The sequence below is a fragment of the Eupeodes corollae genome, chromosome 3 (genome assembly GCF_945859685.1).
Source record: "Eupeodes corollae chromosome 3, idEupCoro1.1, whole genome shotgun sequence".
NCBI lineage: Eukaryota > Metazoa > Arthropoda > Insecta > Diptera > Syrphidae > Eupeodes > Eupeodes corollae.
In genome coordinates this window covers 81,740,804-81,765,706 of record NC_079149.1, presented here as the reverse complement: position 1 = coordinate 81,765,706, position 24,903 = coordinate 81,740,804, and the positions used below count along the sequence as shown (strand labels likewise).

At 32.9% G+C, this 24,903-nt stretch overlaps 2 protein-coding genes across 4 annotated transcripts in view; one reads left to right on the top strand and one right to left on the bottom strand.

Moving 5' to 3' along the window:
- The first annotated feature begins 966 nt into the window (after positions 1-966).
- The window catches only part of LOC129948814 (signal-induced proliferation-associated 1-like protein 1), a 72,311-nt gene continuing 48,374 nt past the window's right edge, over positions 967-24,903 (top strand). Inside the window, exons 1-5 of one of the 3 annotated variants that reach the window (XR_008781964.1) lie at positions 967-1,122; positions 8,471-10,516; positions 10,593-12,367; positions 12,438-12,663; positions 12,730-12,860. Coding sequence is in view for 2 of the 3 variants with exons in the window: in XM_056059874.1 (XP_055915849.1) it covers positions 8,617-10,516; positions 10,593-12,367; positions 12,438-12,663; positions 12,730-12,731 (3,903 nt within the window). In the remaining variant the exon portion in view is untranslated. Of the gene's footprint in view, positions 1,123-8,470; positions 10,517-10,592; positions 12,368-12,437; positions 12,664-12,712; positions 13,134-24,903 lie in introns of those variants that run through there. The other 2 variants (XM_056059874.1, XM_056059875.1) reach the window with 2 other exon arrangements.
- Positions 18,028-19,330, bottom strand: LOC129950647 (uncharacterized). The gene is made up of 4 exons (XM_056062574.1): positions 19,004-19,330; positions 18,739-18,931; positions 18,481-18,673; positions 18,028-18,413 (listed from the first exon to the last, which is right to left on the bottom strand). Coding segments are annotated over exons 1-4 (774 nt in total). The 5' UTR covers positions 19,006-19,330.

Sequence of the window (24,903 nt, the reverse complement as noted above, 5' to 3'; positions counted from 1 at the left end):
GTAGATAAGACAGCAACAATTGAGAGCTAAAGGGTGATATAATTAGGCACATTAACGGCACATAACCTCAATTATGCCTAAAGCATCTTGCACATATGAGCTACGAACTACGAACTGTGAACTATGGATGTTCACAGACATCAGCGAATTGAATTACAATTTTCTCCTTATTTTCCTCGCCATGATCTTTCAAACAAAAAGAGTGGTATAATTTTGAGGTTATGTTGCTCGTGAACAATGTATTAGTTGCAGTGTGGATGTTATATGGAACGCGAATAGACTTTGACAGTTCGTAGCAACTTTTTTACTACCAAAATGTTTTTGTTTCAGAGAAGAAAATGCAGATTTTATTATCCTAATTTGTTACTTATAATTTAAACATGTTTTCTGTTTGAAATTGACTTTTTGAAATGTGTAAAATCACGTTTGTTCGTCCATTCGTTCATTCGTTGTTCACTCTCATGTGCAAGGCCTTTAAGCGTTGTGGAAAATTTGAACCATCGGTATTCCACAGAAGTTGCTTCGGCCATTCGGCTTATATTTTGTTCCATACATAAATAATGATATTATCATAATAAAAAGAAATGACAGTCATTTCCTAAATGGTTTGTGTTTTATTCTAAATCAATATCGGTTCTTGAAGTTTAAAGACCCTTTACGAAGATTCGAGTCAGTTTCAACTTAAGCTCTCAAATCAAATGATTAAATTCCCATTTCAACAAATAAAAATTGAATTTAAATTCAAAAATTTTAGAAACGAAAGGTTGCGTCCGAAACTGATGCGAAAGATTTAATTTATTATTCATTCGTGACCCATTATAGCAAAACAGTGCTGCCAGTCTTGATATAGAAATCAGAGCAGCACCTGGAAAGGTAACTGGAAAAATAACGATCATTCCAGATTCATGTTAATAATCTATACATATTTTAGTTATGTGTTTAATTTAGAAAGGTTTGTTGAGAAATGAGAAATCTCTTTCTAAGAACAAAAACCCAAACAAGATCTTTGGGTATTTAAAGTTTGGATTTTGCAAATAAAAATATCTCATTTAATAAAATAAATCATAAAACAGTGAATTAAAAGTGTAGTTAAAAAGAAGCATAATTAATTCAGAACAACGAGTAAGTTTCGCGGGCAAGATCATTCTTTGTTTTGTGAACAAAATTATTTGCAAATTGTTATCAATCACGCTCCTATTTATCGTATTTTGTAAAATCATAAACAATCTACGTTTTATAAACAAAAACAAAGTACTGCTTTATCTTAGGTTTGTTTTAAAAACTTAATCGTGTTTAATTATAAAGAATAATGTGAATAATTGACTTTTATTTGCACATGCAGTTGAAAAGCATCCTCATTTTCTCGATATAACTGTGTGCTGGAAGCTTAATTAAGTTTAAGGCTTGGGTATTATATTCCCTTGCATACGAATGCGATCTCCGGTCTGTTAAAATTTGCCTTAAATTTCTCCCTTAACCTATTTTAATTATAGTTAAGTTGTTTGTCTGTTCGGATTATTACAAGATCTCCTTGTTATGGGGGAAAACTCACAACGTTTATGACTCATTGCATTCATAACAAGCCTTGTAAGTTGAACTAAAGAGCCCAACCATGCATTCATAATTTTTTGTTTTGATTTAATTATGTGCCAATAATCAAAAAAGAAACTAACCAGATACCTTTGTTGTATCTATTTTATTTACAAAACAAGTTAATTTCCAAATTTGGTATTTTCACTGATTTTTACAGAATATAGTAAGTTTTTTTAATAATTTACATACTGACAGAAGAAAATCGCCTTTAAAATAGATCGTATTATGCAAATTAAATAAAAACATGAAGGTTGCTTACATTTTTTTAAAACTAAATAAAGAAGGTATGAGTGGTTTTGTAAATTTGGTATGGAGGATCTTGGAGAAAATTAAATAAAACTGTAAATAATCTTATTTGACAAATATTTATCAAAGAACTTAATAAATGAATGTTTAATTTGTTTTAAAATTCACACTAATTTACTTATGCAATATTTCTTCGAAAGACTATTAGTTTGCATTAAGCGATGACTAAGTATCTAAGTCTCTCTTCATTCTTCACAGGAAATATTCAACTATATTATTAACATTTTTCAGAAGAACACAAAATTAACTAAAAAATAGTTTTCCATTAAAATTACAACTTTAGCCACTTTCTATGAACTAAATATGCTCCAAAATAGATGAACTTTTATACCTATGCTCATTAATTGCGATTAACATAGGTGGCGAATAATTTACGAGCGAATTCTGCTGTTTTTTATTACGGTTTAGCGAATTAGTTCCAAAACATGTAATAAGTATCGATGAACAATTATATAACAATTTGAATTTATTATTGAGAAAATCCGTCTTACAAAACGACAAGACAAAATTATTACAACATAACTTTACAAAATTTAAAGGACTTTTAGTATGAACCTTTCGTATATAACCTTACAATTTCTGTTAATGGTTTAATAATTATTCAAAAATTTTAGAAGACTGAAATATAGAACATAAATTGAATGGGCCTGTGACATAAAACCGTAAAAACATTATATGCGCGCACATACTTAAGGCGAGATTTTAGAAATGTTTGGCTCCTACAATTTTTTTGCAAATGGTGTTGAAATAGTTTCCAAAATATCATGTATAAAAATTAAGACTCAGACTCTAAGAAATCTTACCTAATTTTTTCGCAAACTTTAAAGTGTCTGGCGGAAATTACCGCCGACGAAAACTGCCTGGCAATATTGATTTTAAATTTTTAATGAAATTGTGTAAAATATTTATATACTCAGACTTTAAAAAAAGTAAGAGATTTTTGTACTTACCTTTAGTACCGGTACAGGTAAAGAGTATACACTTACACTATTCTGTACGACATATTTTGTTACTTAGAAAATAAGTAACGTCTGGCGGCCCTGGGCTCTTACTCTAAATGAAAATAATTGTGCGTCCAGTGCTTACAAATGGTATATAAAATGACGTAAAACTTAGTTCAAGACCAACATCCTAGACTTCTGGCACAGAACTGCAAATCATGGGGCTTTAGAGAAATATTAGATTCTTTCTTTTAAGAGTATAAAATACGCGAAAGGTTTTTTTTTTTCAAATCATCTCAAAGTGTATTAAATAAAACAAATTGTCCTTCCACCAGGCACTAACTTCTTTTCAAAGATTATTAAAGTTTAAAATTTCAACCAACTCTATAACAATGATGGGATAGTTTTTACTTTTTTCAACTACAATAAGTTACAAATTCAAAGCAAATAAAACACAAACTTTCTTCGTAAAATTGAAGAAAATAGAACTAAGCTTTATTATCAGTGACCGTTCAGTCCCGACATAGTAGGACAAGGAAAACTTACTATTTTGTTATACAGTTTTTCGGGATTCGTAAGTTTCTGATTACGATGAATTCGTGATAGCTTAGGTTAGATTAGGTTAAAGTGGCTGTCCAAGATGGAAACGGACACACTTGAGGCTTCTTCCTATGCTCAATCGAACCAGTTTAAGTCCCTTACAAAACCTGGGATGATGATTATGCTGATATGATTAAGATCGTTTAGAACGTTAATGAAGAATTTCCTTAGGTATGTAATTCTTTCGTTTTCGAGCCAGAGCAGGGCATGTACAGAGAAGATGCGATCTGCTTAGAGATAGCAAGCACCTTGAATGTTTTAAATTTAGTGTCGGCCAGCTGTTTTTTGTGACCTAACACGTGGTGATGTTGTTCCACCTGGTGCCTGCCCTCCTCGCAACGTTTTGAAGTTTACAAGTATCGATTGGTATGCCAGTATGTCCCGAACGTGGTAGGAGGGGCTGCACTGTACCGTTCCTGGCGAGTTCATCTGCCGTACAGTTACCTGGAATGTCTCTATAGCAAAGGTGAATATTAAACTGTTGCGCCATCTCTATTAGAGATGATGGACAGTTATGGACTTTTATAAAGTTTGTAGAGACAGAGTCCAGAGATTTGATAGCGGCTATCTGAGAAAATACGGATATCATATGTTGATATTACGTTTTCTTTAAGCCAGGACAAGTATTCTTTCTTCCAGAAAGATCTGGGAGGTATAGAAATCTCGAAATTTGAATTGCAGTTGAAGGATGGTGTAGTCTGTGTGCTTTGGAATTGATTATAAATACCTAAGAATTACGGAGTGGCCAATGTTGTTGTTAGTCCACTGCTATGAAGCTTTGAGGTGAATAGCAAACCTTTCAGCTATTTGTTTGCTAAGTATGTCAAGAGGTGTTAGAAAGAGTAAGAGGTCCAGTGCCGCATATCGGGTCGTGCGAAGCTATCCGCTTATACATAGGCAAGCTGAACGTTGGACTATATTGAATTTATTTATACCTTTCTCTAAAGCAATCCACCATACTGCCACACCGTACTTTAAAATCGGTCTGATCGATGTGTATAGCCAATGCGTGATTCTGGGTTGTAAGCCCCATTTATTACCAATAGCTTTTTTTGCAAGAAAAGAGAGCTACAGTAGATTTGTTGACTCTTTCCTGTACGTTGCGTTTCCAATTTTTTTTTTCTATGACAATACCCAGGTATTTGGCCTCGTCTGAGAATTTTAATTGGATTCCTGTAATATTTTTCATTTTCATTTTTTTTTTTTCATTTTCATTTATTTCATTTCATCTTTTACAGTAGATTAAGTCTAAGTCTATAGGAGCAAAAGTTACATTTATTGTATACTATAGTTACACTATAACAAGCTTATCCAAATTTTAGATTTACATTGTTTCAATCTAGAGCATTATATAAAAAACAAAAAAAAACAACGAAAAATTATATTTATAGCCATTTATAAATTCAATTTTAAGAATTAGTTAAATTTTTCATAACATTAACATTAAGCGAAAAAAAGGGAATTAAGTTAAAAAATTTCAGCCAAACACCTAAAGATAACGCGAGCAAAATGCTTACGTCCTCGAAGCTGTCGTATGTTTAAGGGTAGGGAGTTCTATAGTCTGACAGCACAAACAAAAAATTGGCGCTCAGAGGCAGAGCAAGTGAATCTTTATTGAATAAATACAAAAGATCGGATGGAAGTAGAGAACACAATTTCGTTATAAAGATAAGATGGCTTCTTCTTTACTACGATGCCATTCAAAGTCTTTAAAGTATTGTAACTTAGATATGCGTTTAAGGTAGAACTAAAGTAGATTTTCTTATACGCGGAAACATGATCATAACGCTTAAGATTGTACACGTATCGAATTATGTTGTTGAAGGCAACATTAAGGTTTCTTTTAGATTCTGAGCTATGACTGCAAAATATCTAGCATCCGTAAGTAATAATCGGGATAATTAAAGTTTTTGCTAGGTTAAGTCTACTATCTTGAGGTGTATGCTTCTGTTCTGTGTGAAGAAAAGACTGCGTAGACATCCATTCATTTTTCCTATAATGTGTTGTATGTGACAATTCCAACTAAGTGTGGAATTAAAGCATATACCTTACTTGATTACCTGGTTGCCAGTTTGTATGGGTAAAAAATAACTGAGATCAAGCTTATGTTTATAAATTACCATACACTTAGATTTTGTTGGGTTCAACCTTAATTTATTCTCCTCTGAGCAACGACAAATTCTAATAAGTCTTCATTAAGTAGATATTCACAGTTTTCAATCATGCCAAATTCACAACTTAGGCGAATCTGGACATCGTCTGCATAAAAATCAATGGACGAATAATGCACCTGGGTTGGAAGGCCATTAATACACATGCAAAATAGCAATGGTCCTAGTATTGATCCCTGGGAAACTCCGGAATAAAGATCCAGCAATCCTGAAGCATGTTTATCTACAACGACAGCTTGTTTTCTCCCAGAAACTTAAGAAAACATTAAATCGGAAGCTAAGTCTATGAATCGGTACAGCCTTTGCATTTTGGAAATAAGAACACTGTGATTAACCGAAACAAAGGCTTTCGAGAAGTCAAGTAATCCTAAAAATGATACTTGATCTTGGTCAATTGCATAGCTTAGATCATTAGTTACTTTAATGATAGCAGCAGAGACCTGTGATTTATTCTAAAACCGGATAAGAGATTGTTATTTTTAAAAAATTCGAGATCTGGCTATGTACAATTTTTTCTAAGACTTGAAATAAATGGAAGAATCGAAATTGGTCTGTATTCAGGAGAAGTTAAGCGAGTAGCAGGTTTCTTGATCACAGGAATTACTTTTGCAACTTTCCAGGTATGAGAAAAAGAGCTATTCGTAAAGATTGTATTGAAAATATGCGTACAGGTGGGAAGTATGTGAGGTAGTATTATTTCAATAAACGAGGGGTGCATTTCATCAAACCCCATTGCTTTTGATTTAATTTTTATAACATTGTCTACTTAATCAGCTTCTTCAACTGCCTGAAATTCAAAACAATTTTAGCTCGGATCCTCTGATTCCATATCATTAGATATTTCTACCTCACTAAGAGATTCAGACTGAACTTTCGCAAAATCAGCATTAAGAACATCAGGATTAATGTTTTCAGGGTATTTACCTTTCAATTTTCCTACTCCAAGATCTCGTATATTTGTCAAGAGTGTTTAAGAAGGTAGATCGTTTCTCAAATGATTTGAATATATCTGTATTTAAGATTCCCTTATTTTAAGGCGTACTTTGTTTCAAAAGTCACGAAAAGTATTATGAAACTCAGTCAATCGAAAACGTTTCCATCGTTTGTAAACTAAGTCTCTTTGCTTCATCAATTCCTTAATTTCAAGAGAAAACCACGAATTGTGCTTGTGCTTGACCAATTTTGTTTTAAGCTTCACATGCTTATCGAATAAACTACGAATAGAATTTTCTAAGAATAAAACCTGGTCATCGGCGGAAGTCATAAAATATATTTGTTGCCAGTTAATCTGAAATAGATAGTGTTCCAGTTGAGCCAAGTCAATATTTTTAAAATCTTGATATTCAATATTAGTAGCTACCGATCGGGGAACAAAATCAAAGGTAGCAAAAGCTACCTGGAAAGCTGGTCGTAGATCAAGAGTTTTCGATATTATGGGTAAAGTATAAGTCTAAAAGTGTTGAATTATCATTAGTAAAATGAGTTGGGTTACTAAAATTATTTGTATATAAGCTTTAGCTGTTCATTCGTTCAATAAATGATTTTGAAATTTATTGAAGCAAATTACAACTAAAGTCACCACATACGACGATTTCAGAATAAAAAGATGAAATGCTCTCTAATACTGTGAACATGGGTGAGAAATCAACGTGTTATCTGATCTGGCAACAAAATTGCGTTTTATTGAACTGAGAATGTGCAAGAGCTTTCCGCAAGATCAGTATGGCTTTCGTAGCAATAGGTTGAACAGTGATTTGATGGTTTATCAACTTGATATTTCAAAAGGTGTTGAATAGAGTGTAGCATCATTATGTATTATCGAAAATGTGTACTTTTGTTATTGGCGGATGTCTTCTTTTTTGGATTAAAAATTACATTTCTTACCGTTTAACACCAATCGTGTTGAAGGTTTTAAGTCACAAACTCAAAAAATAAATGCTAGTGTTCCACATGGCTCCGTTTTTCTTCCGACTGTCTTTTTTTATAATCTCTTACATGCAACATTTTATCGATTGAATGGTTTCGCTGATGACAGCAAAGTCAGTTTGTTCTTCGGATGAGGAACTTGAAATCATTAAACTGAGATCTCGACAACATTTTTTGCCATCAAAACTCCAAGCTGCTTTGCATCGTCAAAGCGTGACCCAATGCCAAATCCACTTTTTATGATGTATAATTAATTTAAAGTGGTACATCGTTCATATAGGGATGTACTATTGCAATTGCCAATTAAATTCTACAAGTTTGAATTTACAAGGATTGACACCAATTGGACACCGATCTGCCCAATAAGTGAGCCTTTTTAAAGCGTTTTCTTCAATATGTAAGAATGTTTTCTAGATATGTCTTTGAAAACATTGTCGGCATATTTAATCTAGATTTGTAAGAAGTTCCTTTACGTTAGTTGACAACCATAATTATCAGCATTTGATGTATCAATTTACGATCGTTTATGTTCAGAGATGACGGCAAAACAAAAATTAATTCTTTACGATGGGAAAGTTCGATAGTGCGCACTAATTAATGTAGATCATGAAATGAAAAAGACTTCTCAAAGTTTTCCTTCAAGATGGTATCAAAAAGAGGTTTAAAGTTATTAATAAATAAAGGCCAATAGGGTAAGATCTCTTCAATTAACTTGCCATTACGATAATCCGCCAAGTTTCAGTATTAGGCATTAAGTTTCTGTTTAAGCCATTATTCAATAAGAATTCAATATTTTAAAATGGTCCTTTAGTTTTATAAACTTTTTTTTTAAACATTTTTGTAATAATAAATAATGCAATAGTGTGTATACACTATTTTTTTGTTAGCTCATTTAAATAGTGAAAAATGTCCTTCTATTTTTTTTCCTTTCAGGATTTTAAATATGAAATTGTCATTTAAAACAAAATCCCTCCAAATCTATTTCATCATAATAATATGAGTCATACATAAGAACAAACGTATATACGCATCGTACATAGAAATATTAGAAAAGAGTGTTTATTAATAATAAAGTAAGCATGTACAACTCGACAGAACACGTTACTGGCAATAAAAGTCTCACAAATGGAGTAGTATATGCAACTCCGCAGAAAAATCTTGCAAAAGCTGAATCGAAAGTAATTGGGAATTTTACAAAAAATCAAGAACTTTACGCCCCTTCAAATCAATCAAGTTCATTTGCTAGCAGAAGTCGAATAACATCGAACGAGCGAGATCAAAATTTTTACCGAAAAACAAATGTGGGACATGCGACAAGTTCCCATGACACAGGACAAAACAAAAACGATAGCTTTTTCGATATGCTTCAAGATTATCAACCGGCAGTTCTTGGAGTTATAGGTACCAATCAACGATCTCCTGGACCTGCCGAATTCATGCAAGATAAAGAAATCAAACACCAGCCCAATTATGCCACAAGTAAAGATACTCATGATAATACAAACCACCAGAATGATTCTAGTTGTTCACATGTTAAGATTTCACGTGATCTTAAAGTGAAAAATAAAATACATCGGTTTTTAGTTCATCCGAAATCTAAAAGTGATGACAATGGTCTATTAGGCTTATCAATATTGACCAAAAACATCGCAATCAGTGAAGACATCACAAAGCAAACGCATTCCGTCTCATTAATAAAAAGAACCTTTTTGTCACCTGAAGATATGCAAGAACAGCAAAGAAAAAGGTCTTTTGGTCATTATGATTGCCAAAGTTTGGCTGCAATTGTGAACTATGAAAGAGCCAACAGAAAAATATCGAATAGTAATATTCGATCTTCTGCAGACATAACAAAGCCTTTAAAATCAATCTCCCCCGAATTAAAGAATTCCTTTCAAGAATTGAACCATGGAAATGAGCTTTTAGAAAGCTGCTCTCATTTTTGTAATGAAATAGGCGGAGATAATGATGGTCGGTTCGGTTCTAAAAAATCAAGGGCACTTAGTAAAAGACCAATAACTCCTTGTAGTGTTTCGATATTGGAATCACTACCAAACGAAACCCTCTGGAGAGTTGGTGTTTGTCCATTTCAAAGCGACTCTTGCCCCATCGAATCTGTCGACCATGGAGCTCATTACTACAAGCGTTACTTTTACAATCAAAAACACGAAAACTGGTTCGGGATTGACGATAATTTAGGTCCAGTTGCTATTTCAATTAAAAAGGAAAAAATTAACGATGTCTCCAATGATCCACATTCATCTCAACCACGATATCACTTTCGAATTATAATAAGAACTTCGGAGCTTTTAACCCTTCGTGGACTGGTATTGGAGGATTGCATCATTAATTCTCGTGTTTCAGCAAAGTCCGCAACCTCCAAAGAACTAGTGGAATATATTGCACCAGATATTCAATTAAATTGTCTTAGATTGGGTGTAAGCTCTAATAATTCAGAGCAACAATTACTTAAACTCGATGAACAGGGTCTACAAAGTAAATATAAAGTTGGGATATTATACTGTCGTAGTGGTCAATCTTCTGAGGAGGATATGTACAATAATGAGCACGCTGGCCCAGCTTTTACAGAATTTCTAGATATAATTGGAAAACGTGTAAGACTGAAAGGCTTCCAACAATACAAAGCTGGGCTTGACAATAAGTCCGACTCTACAGGAACACACTCTATTTATGCATTTTATAAGAACTGTGAAATTATGTTTCATGTGTGTACAATGCTTCCCTTCACTCCAAATAATCGACAACAGCTGTTACGCAAAAGGCACATTGGAAATGATATTGTCACAATAATATTTCAAGAGCCAGGTGCTTTACCTTTTGATCCCAATAACATACGCAGTCAGTTCCAGCATGTGTTTTTGATTGTGAGAGCAGTTAATCCGTGCTCTAACAATACAACTTACCGCGTAGCGATAACGCGCTCCAAAGAGGTTCCAGTATTTGGTCCACCTTTACCAGGTTAGTTACAATAATAAGATTCTGCTTTAAAAACAAAATATCTCAAATTGTTTTTTTTTTGTTTATTTCTTTTAAGCTTCAGCACTGTTTTCAAGAAACAAAATGTTTGCCGAATTTATTTTAGCGAAAACAATTAACGCTGAAAACGCTGCTCATCGTTCTGACAAATTTGCTAACTTGGCTATTAGAACACGCCGAGAGTACTTAAAAGATCTGTGCATTAATTACTGCACGAATACTTCGATAGATCCTGGAAATAAATTTTCCATTTTCCCAAACAGAAAGAAGGAAAAAATGAAAATTCAGTTTTACGGCGATTTATCCCAACGTGGAGCAATTTGCTGGCGCATAATGCTTCAAGACCATGGATTAGATCAAGAAAGCGATTGTTTTCTTGGTATTTCCACAGAGACCTTTGTAATTATTGAAGGATCATCGAGGACAGTTATATTTTCAATGCCAACTCGTTCCATTCTCGGTTGGACGATATATGATGACTCTTTTAGAATATTTTATCATAACGGTGAATGTATAACATTCAATATGTTTTATAAAGGAGCACGAGAGGAGGAACATCAGCAAGTAATTGAGCGATTGAATTCGGTTACATTGGGAAATGGGGCTTTAGAATTAAATATGAGAAGAAACATGATGGGACAGTTGGGTTTTCATGTGCAGCCAGATGGTATAGTAACACAAGTTGATGCCACCGGACAGGCTTGGGCTTCAGGTATGCGGCGAGGATACCGTCTCGTTGAGGTGTGTAAAATTGTTGTGGCTACTCTTTCGTATGCAGAATTGATTGACCTGTTAAAGACATCAGCCCAAATGAATGCAATTGTGATAAAATCAGTGTCCGATGGCAACACACGCCTTGGATGCTTTAATAAAAATTGTAAAGTTAATATCTTGAGCCAAGAATTCATTCATTCTTCATCGAATAAATTTCTTTTGGAAAAAGATGGCTATCGTGTAAAGAGTTTTCTGCGAAAAGAAGCATCCCAGCATCCAACACAGAGTTACAATAGTAGTGGATCAGGATCATATGAACAACGGTCTCTTCCTCACAAGTCGAAAAATAACTCAGTTTACAATACGCAAAGCAGTTGCTTTTCATCCAATTCATTAGGCGATGAGTACAAAAAATCATTGCAGCATTCCAATTCAAGTTCACCGCATTCGCTTCAAAACGGCAAATGGTACGACACATTGGAAGATCCTGAACATAATAAAAAATCTCAATATGGATCAAACCATCAATATTCCCTCAAGTCATTTGAAAGTTCTTTGAATTTTAACGAATCATCTGGAATGAAATTAAATCCGAACACGTCCCATTTGACCCCTGGTGATGGATCAGAGCTGCAATCGTGGTTGCAATCACAATCAGATAATCGAAAATTGCAAAACCGAAGAGCTGAATACGAATTGACTGGATTTAAGAGTGTTAACTCATCTCCAAATGAAAGTTACAACTTCGATAAGGGTGTCAGTACAAGCTATTCAGAATATGCCGAACACACCAAAATTTCTGATACACAAGCAGGGCTCAAAAATAAAAACAATTTTCCAGAGCTACCTACTTTTCCATCTACTTCCACAGCCAAAACAGCTAAAGTTGGCGGCGTCTTAAATGGTTTTAGTACATCAATGAATAGTTTTCAGAAAAGCACTAGAAATTACCCCGCAACTAATCAATTCCGTCCAGATTTACTCGAAATAATAAGCCCCCATTGTTTTTCTCACTACGACAGATTGCAAGCTAATATAATTCCAGTTGTTGAGAGAGAAAGCAATATGCGGATACCAGATGATAGTTTAACATCACCTACAACAAATATCCTTAGAAACGTAACTAAAACATAAAAGATTTTGTTTATGGTAAATGAGCCTTATATCACTTTTTTTTTTTAATTTAAAGGTTGAAAAGCAGCAAACGTTTGCCGCTGGCAATAGCGTTAAAAAGCATCAGGCCAATCTGAGTGCCAGTGAGAGTCCGACAAGGCACAAACCAAAAAGCAGTCAGGATCATAGTATTGCGTCTACAGCACTTCCTCTACTGCCATACTCAAACAAATTAGACTGGACAACTCTGGTTGACACTGCCACCAAAGCAATTATTCTTCAGCACAGGGATGACAACAGTTGTAAGTGTTTTTCAATAAAGCAGTGCTCTCAAATGTATAAATAAAATAGAACTGATTTATTTTTAGGAAAGTAAAACCTTTCTCATCAGGAATTTAATTACGTTTCTGCGATGTTAAGAAAACAAATTCTAGAAGACTGAAGAGACAAAAACGATATCAAACCGCAAACGGTGGAAAAACGTGAACCTGCTGTTTTCGTAAGTGGTTCTTTCAAGTAAATTATTGGAAAGACTCATTTTATATGGAAACCTAAGACAAGTTATTGTTTTCAATACTTAAGAAAAAAACCTGTGATTTATTTATTCAGCTTCTCTTTTTAAGAAATATTAGCTTTGCTAGAATATTCTATTGCTAAGGGGTATTTACATCAAGGCAAACCTTTAAAAAACGTACAAATACTAATAATATCGTACTTAAGACCGAAACAAAAATGTAGATTAAAAGAAATTTTAAATTGTATGTATCTTAAATATTTTGAGAATTTTATATTTTATTTCAATTTAACTATTTTCTTTGTCGCCTATGGTTGGCTTATTGTATAGGGCTTTAATAATTTATATCGAGCTGTTTGATTACATTAAATGAGATAAAGTTTGCAACCTTTTAAAATAAAACATTAGTTCTATTGTCATTGACCATTCCCACAATCAAAGTACTATTTAAATATTTATGTCTTAAGAAAGGGGATTTTTGTGAGTAGTAGTTCGTAGGGTTTCTTTTTTTACATAATTTTCAGAAACAGGGTCGAGGCCAGTGACGTTCCGTGGTGATTTCAGTAATTTGTTCGCTGTACAAATAAGTACAAATTTAAGTATTTATTTAAAAAGTAGAATAAGTCATATTTATTTAGTAGTATAGTTAAATTATCGGAGTCTAATAAACATTTACTTGTAGATAAGTTCGATTCGACGGGATTTCTTAAAAAAAACTTGTAGAACGTCTTCTTAAAAAATATTTTTTGCTTTTATTTCCTTAAAAAATGATTTGTTTAGGATTTTGTTTTTCATTTTCAGCAAATTTGTTTACAGAAAGTAATTCTAAATTTTTTTTTTTTAATGACTCGAACCTGCTTTCCATTTGTAACGACAAAGCGTTGAGTATTTCAAAAAATAATTGCCGATATCTAAGTTTAAATGTATCCAGGCTTTCGCCACGTTTTAGGACAGGGTCAATTATATTTTCGGCAGTTTCAAAAATGTGTTGAAATTTTGTTCGTAACTGATTCAATTTGCTCACAACAATAATTTATGTCTAATTTTTTTTTTTGTAAGACATTAAACAAAATATCCGGATGGGAAAATACATCGTTAAAAGTATTTAGCATAAAAACTGTATTAAAGCTTTTTAAAAATTGAAGAAAACCTCTCGCTTGGATTGCGTCCGCCCCCAAGTATCTGGATCATCAATCATTTCATCAAATAAAATGAACAAGTATTAAAATGTGTTTGAACAGCATTTGTTATAGTTGATTTTTCTTCAATCCGTTGGCTTTTGCAGTTTGAAACTTCCGTTCTATTTGTTTCCTCGTTTGATAATAAATTTATTATTATGTAGTCATTGTACATAATTTTGCGTTTTAAATTAATATTGAACTCTGATTCGTTTAAGAAATCAATGCCCAATATTCCATCGTAATGACCAATGACATCATCCGTTATAACATGAAAATGAATGTCGATTAAAAATGTATCTAAATTTTCATCATCATATTCTAGAGTGATGTTTGTACTACCAATGCTAGATCTGTTTGATCTACCAATTCCTACAAAATTAGTTCTATCATAAAAATTTACATCTTCTTCAAATATACACTTTGTTTTGATTAAACTTATACATGCTCCTGTATCAACTAGAAATTTATACGATTTATTATCATATCTTAAAATGATATGAGGGCTTTTGTTGAGACCGGAAACAATAGCCTCATTTATTGTTCCTTTCGTCGAAAATTTATACGCTTATTTGTATAAGAATCGTTTTTCTTAATATTTTCTCCATCTTTATTACTTGACGAAGAATTTTTCTTACCATATTCACTTTCTTTATTATTAGAGAAAGCAAATCTATTTTTAATATTATTTTCATAATGTCTTTTGTTACTATACATATTTGATCGTTTTTTGGGAAACCAACAATCCTTAATTTTATGTCCTATTTTGTTGCAGTTAAAACATTTAATCACGTTATGATTAATTTTAATTAAATTTTTGGACGTATAATCCTTGTTACTGAAGGTTTGAGAAGCTCTTTTCTCTATAAGTCTTGTCTCCTCCTGAATAGCGAGAGAAGATGCTTCCGCTAACGAGGATGGTCTTTGGCTATTTACAAAGGTACCAATTTCTTCTTTTAGACCATTAATGAAAGCATTTAAAATATCCCTTTCAATCATATACAGTTGTCCTTCGAAAAACTTATCGCATTGGTTATTCAAGTTTATGTCTTGAATTCTACGCCTTTGCAATGTCTCAACCTATTGGGTATATTGTAAGACAGTTTCTGTCCTTCCCTGTTGAAGACGCGTCATCTCCATATGCAATTGCATAGAAGAATGTGTTTCTTTAAACATTTTATTCAATTCCATTTTTAGCTCCACCCAAGTATCTAATCTTTTATTCATTAGAAGGGTTTCCGCATTACCAGTTATGTTGCTTTTAACTAAAGGGAATAAATAGTGTTGCTGTTCAACACTAGCTAGTGACATTGCACTATCGACATTATTGAGGAAGTGAAATGATGTTGGGATCACTATCAAATGGTGTAATCAGTTTACTTAATAACTCCAAACTCATTTGACTTTGTACTGGATTAGTACGGTTTGGAGGGAAATTATACTTTACATTTTGGTTTGCAAATGTATTATTTTTTAAATTATTCTCATGATCTGGGCTTCTGAAAGTTTCATCAGTACTTTGATTTAAAAACGTTTTATCTTTAAAACTATTTCCTAGATTCGGGCTTTTTAAGTTTTCGTCAACAGTATATTTTTTTTGTTTAGGTACTGCCCCAGTACCAATTTGAGCATCCCTTAATTTCTTTATAGCCCCATCCATTGTCCTCGATACCTGTTCCTTATCTTTTCCCTCTTCTTCTAGTACTTGTAAAAATAAACTTCTTTTGAATGACCTATTTTTATGAAAAACTACATATTCTTCTTCAATAACTGAATCACAGATTTTATAGTTTTCTAAAATTTGGGCTAACGTTAAATTTACTATAGTCCCACTTTCTTTCGTTACACAAGTAAACTCCTTATTTAAGAGTTCCTCTTCAAATTCAAATTCAGAAGCTAATCTTGCCATTTTTATATTTATATATATTTCTTTTTTTTTAATACAATTCATTTTTTCTTTCACTTAATTAATAGTTACAATACAAAAACTTCTAGTTGTTCCAAATACCTATTCTTTTTTGTTGAACAAAGCATCATACATATTATTTTGCGATTCTTTAAGTATAAGTTTTAATTTCCTAGCTTTATTGACTAAGTGATGTTGGTTGTAAGTTACTGGCACTGTTGTTACACTATTTTTTTTCAATTTCTAATTCTTCTTTGGTAAGATCCCTTTTTTCTTCTTCCATTATATATTTTTAGGTATAATTATGTATAATGTAATATATATATATATGTATATATTGTAAAACAACTCACATCACCAATTTCATTTCCTTTTTATGAAATACATTCTTTAAAGGAAATAATAACTTCACGCTTCACGTGTACACGATCAATCCACCAATTGCTTCAGATTTGGTTTCGGTACTAATGTAGGTTCTGCTGTTGTGTATTTGGTTGTTTTGTTGTTAGGGGTTTATTTAAAAAGGTTTCCTTTTTTTCCACGTACTCGTAGTCGTATCACTGTTATGGATTTTGGCTAGTTCTGCATGTACATTTTTTGTTCACTATGTATTTTTTTTATATAAAAACTTTATGCAATTTCGCACTGTTTTTTTTTTGTATTTTGGGTAGTGTAATTATATATGTCCGACTTTAAATGATGTTTTCAAAGAAATTAAGAGCACATCTCGGATAATTAATTTTACTGCTGCCACCAATTTGTTATACCGCAAAAGAAAAAGTCAACGATTTTAGATTTTCATTTTAGTGAACTTTATTCAAAGGAGTTTTGCTTAAGACTCAAAATTACAACTTATAAAAAGACAGATCTTTGTCTTGGATACAGAATTATTATCTGCCATCGAGATGCCATGCATTAACAAAACCCACTCAGGGTATTTAATTCAGATGAATTTAATGTGAGGCAATGAGTAAATATAGCATGCTAAAACTCATTTCTTAATTGAGCTTGGGTTCAATTTAGCTCAACAGACATAACAGCGGCACCATCGTATCGTCTGAGCCACCAATTTGGCAGCCCAATTTTTTAGATTTTATTAAATCAATTATTTTTCTCGATATTGCATTGGCTGTACGATCTTCACTGAAGTGCCAAAATTGGTAAAATTGTTCTTTTGGGGCACCATTTGAGTCTACATATCGAAAAAGCACAGATAATTGACACTTTTTTGTGATATCTGTTGGTTTCATCCAACATAACAGGAAGAAAATTTGCAGCATCAATCTCTTTATTGATATTATTAATGATTGTGTTTGATATTGCATTGATCAAATCAATTTGAATGTTGTTGGATGTTCCTTTAAAAACCGTTGCCGATTTTAAATGATTTTCTAGTTTAGAGTCATATTTGGCTATTAGATTTAAAAGCTCAACATAGTTTTCCTTGTTATCCGACTCTTCGGGTTCATCATTAACCCTGAACGCTAGCTCTTGAGAGCCCAAAAAGCTAATCACACTCAGTTAGCTTTTTACACTCAGTTATCCTGTTACACTCGCAAGTTTATCATACTCAGTTAGCTTATTATACTCAGTTATCTTATTACACTCAGTTAGTTTATCTCACTCAGTATGTTCACTACACTCAGTTTTTCGTTGCGTACAGTTCGCTCATAACACTCAGGTTAAGCTATTCACTCAGGTATCGATTTTAACTCAATATCTAAAAAAAACAGGGGTGGGATCGGCTAATGTGATTTGTGATAGTTGATAGTCATAAAATAAAAATTCCGTCTGCGTAAGGTGATAATCACATATTTGTGACTTTTTCTTGTGACAGCTATTTTGTTGTCACATCTAGGTATAATTGACACGATATAAATCGATTTCTTATTGTTTCTTCTATTTTCGTAAAAAATGAACGTGTTTGTCCCTGTGCAATTATTTTTAAGAAATGAAAATGATGAAAGTGAGAATAATTACCGCAGAAAAGTTCGTTTGATAAATCTTAACCTGCGAAGCAAATTGAATATATTTGAATTGAATATCGGCTGCATAGATGGAAGCCACATCATGATTCATTAACCGCCTTAGAAAGTTCCAGCTCCATTCTCTTTAAGGTGAGTTCTTCTCTTTTTAGAGCATTGGAGCTTTGATTTTCCTTCTCCTTGATTTGACACATTGTTTGCACAGAATCCTTCAAGTCTTTAATAGACATATTTATGTTGTCCAAAGATTTAATTATTTGGTCAAAGTTTTCCTTTTGCGCCTCAATAAATTTTTCTTGCAATTGAATTTGCTTTTGGGCCAGCATGTTTTCATTGTCTATCTTTTTGTTTTTGTTTGTGGCTTTTGTGACTTTTTCTGTTAGAACCGCTGGCGCTGGTTGTTGTGTATCCACCATCTCCGACTCCACTAAGGTATCACCAATTAATTCATTTAATTCACCTTCGAATTCTAAATTAAAAAGAAATTAATCTTTAAGAAAAAAAAGAAAAACAACAAAATGATCAAAAATACCCACCTTGTTCCTCACAGCCAAAGTCTGACACACCGCTTATACCATTTACAACTGCTTCCATGCCGCATACCCCAACTATTACCTCTTCGTTCGCATCTAATGTATGTTCAGTAAACGGTCCTCCCCCAGTTTTTGTTATTGATTTTTTGTTTTTAATTAATTTTTGTTTGGCGTTGTATTTCCGGACTGTCCAAAACTAATATTATTTGTATAGGGAAGAAACATTAAAAATAAAACTAAAAGCAGATAAACAAATCATACTCTTTTCCACTCCGCACAACTTTTTGACGGTGGTCCATTTGCGTTTAGTTGCTGCTCTAGTTTTTCCCACAAAATTCTATGGGCATTCCGGGAGTTGCTTCCTTTTTGGGAAAAGGATTTAGCCAGATCCGGGTGCGCTTCCATAAAGCTTGTTAGCAAATCTATTTGCGATTTGTTCGCTAGCACTTGTGACCTATAGAAAAATACAAATATATTGTGTTTCATTTTATAACATTTTCAATACATAATTTAAGCATTTACTTACATTTTTAACACTTTATTTTCAACCAGCACAATAAATTAGTTTGAAAAATCACTGGAAAATAAACTTCGCGGTAAAAATTGGTAAGAAGGAGAAAGTCAAATGACAAACGTCAAGCTATTCTTCTAAAGTGATGCCAAATTTCAAATAATTTTTGATGATCACATTACCAAGAAAGAAAATTTAATGTGATCACATTTGTTGATCACAAATGTGATAATCACACATCACATTAGCCAATTCCACTCCAGAACTCATCTCTAAGAATCGAATTCTATACTTACTCAATGACATTTCTTTTTTTCCTCTTATTCTCTTGCATCATAACTGTATTTCAATTGTCAAATTTGTATTCCCAAATAATATTTACATTTTCTGTTTTTACCAATTTCTAATGTTTACTTTTAGATATCTCAGTTAAAATCAAAACTCAATATGTAAGGTCAATTTTCAAAATAAAAATTTAATTCATTCTTTAAGATAATAATATGTAGTACATTGTACATATTGTCAAACAAAAAAAAAGGAAAATTTGTCTCAGTTGTCTCAGTTGGTGTCGGTATGTATGTTTGTATCATCTTGGAGATAATCTTCGTTGTCTGTTTCTTCTAATTCTTCCCAATCAATGCTGTCTTTTTTGTTAATCAATTATTTATTTCATCAATTAGACAATACATCTTATAGACTACTGAATATAAAGCAAAGTTATTTCTTTTTAAATACAATAATTAAAAAGTAATAGTTAGGTAGGTAATAAGTTTAAAATTAATTAAGAAATAAAGATTAAGACTTGATTTAAGAACGTATCGACTAGAGTAAAAATCAAAATTTATAACATCATAAACGATTTGTTTCTCTGACACGAGTCATAGCTTCATTAAAACCATAATTGGTTGTATGATCTTTTACAAAAAATAAAAATCAATTTCTTAAGTGACGACTAGGAGCAAACAAATTTATTAAAGACAGGAGAAAAGAACAGTTAACACGGTAAGACAAAATATCACTAATAAACAATTACTGCATACATTTTCCTACGGTTTTCAAGGGATTGGAGACCAATAAGTTGGCATCTTGTAAGATGTCAAATCAGTGTTCCAGCCGAGTTTCCAAACATCTGGTGAACTTTTTTTTGCACATTTTCAATTCTTTTAGAATGAATGTCGTAATATGGATTCCATATAACACACCCATATTCTAAGATGGATCTAACATATGCATTGTACAGTGACCTTAGAGTATATGGATCAGTGAAACTAGTAGAATTACGTTTTATAAAGCCTAGCATTGAGTTAGATTTTGCGACGATGTATTCTGTATGTTTCCTAAAATTCATTTTTGGGTCGAATAGGATCCCAAGATCCTTCTTTTCAAAAACCCTTTCTAAATTCTTGACACCTATTTTGTATTCAAACAAAATCGGGTTGGAATTACGACTGAAGGTAAGACACTGACATTTAGCAACATTCAGACTTAAATCATTTATTGTGCACCAACTAACCAACTGATCTATATCAGTTTGGAGAAGAAAACAATCCATAGAAGACTTGACGCATTTATAAATCTTCAAATCGTCAGCAAAAAGAAGACAAAATTAATTTTTTTAAATAATAGGCATATCATTAATGAAAATTAAAAATAACAGCGGGCCAAGATGGCTACCTTGTGGTAAACCTGAAACTGAAATTGAAACAGAGTTAAAATTATCTATGCGCACCTTTTGAGAACGATTTGTTAGGTAGGAGGTAACCCAAAGTAATAAGCTAGAGTGAAAGCCTAAGTTTTTTAGTTTAAAAAGAATAATCGAGTTATTCATCCCTATCGCGAACAAAATTCCACCGGAGTTTTTTCCCATTTTGGGAAAGTTGCTATCGTGAATGATCTTCGAAAAGAGGGAAAAATATTTTTTTTGGCAAATAGCTATCGTGAATAATTTTTTCCAGGGAACTTTTTTCTCATATGAGTGCGAAAATTTCCGTAAGTTGGTTGTCGGGGAAAAACCTGTAACGCGGCAAAATGTAAGAATTTGTTTATAAAAATGTTAAATTAAATAATAAAAAAATATTTTTTTAACATTTAAGCTAAAATATCCTTTACGATTGTAGTGTGATGCTTGTTTTCTTTAGGGGCAATAATCCGAATGTGCGTTCCGTCTATGCATCCTACTACTCCAGGTATATTATTTTTTTTTTCATAAAATCGTAACTTGGTACGTCGTTTTTGTTCAGCAGTTGTTTGTGAAAGAATCCATGTTGGACAAAGCTTAGCTTCAAAAATTTGAAGTACTTCTGAAAGAACTTCTGAAAAGGAAGACTGTGCTAAGCCAACTTCGTTGTCTTTTGCTACACCTTTTTGGTACGCTCCTTCAGCAAAAAAGCGCAAGCATGCGCTTATCTTCACAACAGGGAGTACTGCAAATGGTTTTTTAGATTCTGGTAACGACTCTATCAAGGTATCAAGCAGACACCTAAACATTGGCTTGTTAACGTTATAGTATTGATGGAATCTTAAGGATAAAAATGAATAATTATGAGTTGGAACTTCTATTGCGGAGATACCTACATGGATTCTGGTAACTCAAGAGGGTTTGAAATATTCCTCAAGTATCTTCTGAAAGATATTTGCCTAATCTTGCATCTTATATCTTCGATTGCTACCACAAAACCAATACTATTTATCATTTCAATTGATATTTTCTTCCTTTTAGGACACAAAACAATTTTTTTTTTTCAAAAAATACACGATTTGGTGCTGTCAAGAGAACTTCGAAATTAATTTAAACAGCTGAAGGTTGGTATGAATTGTTTCGTGGGAAAAAATATTTCTTGGGAGATTCCCGATGGGAAACTTTTTTTCCCGGGTAACATTTTATTTTCGGGGAAAAAAAGTTCCCATTATATTCGCGATAGGGCTGATTAACTCTATCGAAAGCTTTAGCAAAATCAGTGTAAATTACACCTGTTTGATAACCTTCTTCAAGCTTATTAAGGACAAAGTTAGAAAATAAAGCAAGATTAGTTGAAGTAGACCATCCTGCAACAAAACCATGTTGGTGAGGTGAAATGATTTCCTTCAACAGAAATGACAATTTGTCGTACACTATTTTTTCAAATACTTTTGGAATTGCTGACAGTTTGCAAATTGGGCGATTGTTTGATATTTCCTGTTTTGAACCTGACTTGTGAATCGGAGTTATAAAAGATTCTTTCCAGCAAGAAAGGAATTCACCTTTAGAAAGAGAATTATTAAAAATAATTGTCAAAGGTACAGAAGCAGAGCAGAAGCACATCTTCTAAGAATAACTGGCGGAGTGCGTTATTAACTTCAATAACACCAATATGAAGAACTCCAATACTTATGTGACTTTCAAAACGATTTGAATCTGATGAAAATTGCTTAGATGAGTTACTATAATTTGATTTAAAAAATTCTGTGAAAGCATTACAAATAGATGAAATACTATTTTTTACTATTAATAAAGACCAGAAACTCTTGCTATTTCTTTTTAAGTCCATTTCCATCGAATATATATAATTACTATAAAGAAATGTATTAAGAACAATGAATTCTCGAGGTAACGCAATCTTAAAACGGGGTTGTTAACCGACTTTCGAAAAAGCTTGTACGCTTTATTTTTCTTATTGCTTATGTTACTAAGCCTTTTATTAAACCAAGGTGGTTTGGAATTTAAATTACTTGGTTTTTTTGGAACGAAAGTATCAATTGCTTTATTAAGCGCATCTATAAAAAATTTGTATGAAGCCGAACGATCCAAATGATTAAGACATGCATTCCAATTTACGTTTGGAAGATCACTCGTTATGCCATCAAAATTCGCTTTATTTTAAATATACTTTAAATTATTATTGATCTTGTTTTTGAAGTATTCAATTTTTTTGCAAAAGGTTTAATTTTATCAGCAGCATGAACGTAAAAGTCCAGAACATAAAAGTTCCCTTTCGTACTTTTGACATATGGACCTAAATGAATATGAAATGAAAATATTTTGATGGAATTCTAAAAATCTGCAAGGACTGATCATTTTATGGGGTTCCCCCGACCCAATTCCGAAAATCGATTTATTGCGGTCACTCTAATGTGCACCGTAAAGAATGGTATTGGTGTTTTCGGTATAGGATGAATTTGATAGTGCGTTTTATCTTTACCACGTTTGTTATACAAACAGGGAATACAGCTATTTAAGTATTTACCCACAATGCTTGTCATCTTGGGAAAGCAATATGTTCGTCGAATATGATCAATTGTACGCTCAAGACCACCATGGCCGATGTCATCATGCGATGATTTGATTACGCGCCATCTTACTTCTCTTGGTACAACAAATCGAAGTCCCTTTTCAGCTTTTTTAAAAATGCGTCCATTTTTTAAGACATATTGTTTTTCGTAGTCTTTTCTTCTTGAACATTTTACATCAGAATTACTCAGAACGTCTTGTATTTCTTTCAGTTGACTATCATGGCTTTGTAAAACGGAAATCCAATCTTCTTGTGCAGCTTGTATTATCATCATACTTAAACCTGCCTCCTTCACCGAAAACAGCTTTTTCGGTGGGGTTCCTGCTTAACGCATCTGCGTGTTGCATCTGTTGCGCTGTTCGATACTCCAATTTGAAATCGAATTCTTGAATTTTTAACCACCACCTGGCAATTCTTTTGATGATGTCCATTTTTGACTGAGTCATCTTTAATGAATTGCAATCCGTATAGATTGTAAAATGCTTTCCCAACAGGTAGAATCGAAAACGTTCCAAACTCTCGATAACAGCTAGAGCTTCCAGTTCATAGCTATGAAACTTCTGCTCGTCCTTTGCTCGGGTAAAGTACGATACTGCTTTTTTCTCCGCTTTCATTTAGTTGAATCAAAACACCAGCAAGACCCATACTACATGCATCAGTATAAAGTTCGTGTTTTTTTTCGGATCGTATATGACAAGGATTGGGGATTTACATAATTTTGTTTTAAGGATTTCAAACGCCTTTCCCATTTCACTTGTCCATTTGAATGGGGCACCTTTTCTTAATAAAGCGTTAAGAGGTGAAACTATTTTGGCTTAATTAAATACGAATCGACGAAAGTTGCTGGTCAGTCCTAAAATTGTTTTACTTGTCGTGTATCTAGAGGTAAAAGAAAGTTTTCTATCGCTTTAATATTAACACTTCCTGGCTCTATACCCTTTAAACATTTTAGGAGAAAGAGAGTACATTTTTGTCCACACTACTTATACAAACAAACACGCGTTTGCTTCTTCCTAGAGATTGTGTATATCTCTCTCTTTAACGGCTGAAACTCAAATTTATTGTTATACTTTGTGGGTGTACAATATATGTTTTTTTTTTCTCTTTTAACTGCTGAATTTAAATTTCTCGTTCTATCTTGCGTTTGTATATAGGCTGTCTCTTTCATCAAATAGTCAAAAGATTTCCTTACCAACTGTAGAAATTATGTTCTATTATTGCTAGTTTACAGGTAGACTTATCTTTTTGTTTTTTTTGTTGGCCAATTAAATGTAGGAATTATTCACTTCTTAAAAGGATTACTTTATCCCACTTCTGAAAATATTACACACTATATTGCACTGCGCTAACTCGTAACCCAATATCTTTTTAAATAGACATCTCGTCTCTAGATGGTATGAAATGTGTCCTTAATTTGTCCAGGCACTGGCTCCAGTCCGTTGGTGGATTGTTGTAGAGGAGGTTTTTTGCTGCTCCCTGGATTTTTGTATCAAATATTATTTCGAATTCAGTAGATCTTTCTTTTTCCGGGTAGTTGAGTTCATTGAACACTGCTTGCGAAAGAAGCAAGGTACCGGCTTCGCCCGTGAATGATGTCAGAAATCTTATATCTTTTTCGATTTTTGCTCTTGGACATGTTGGTCTGTT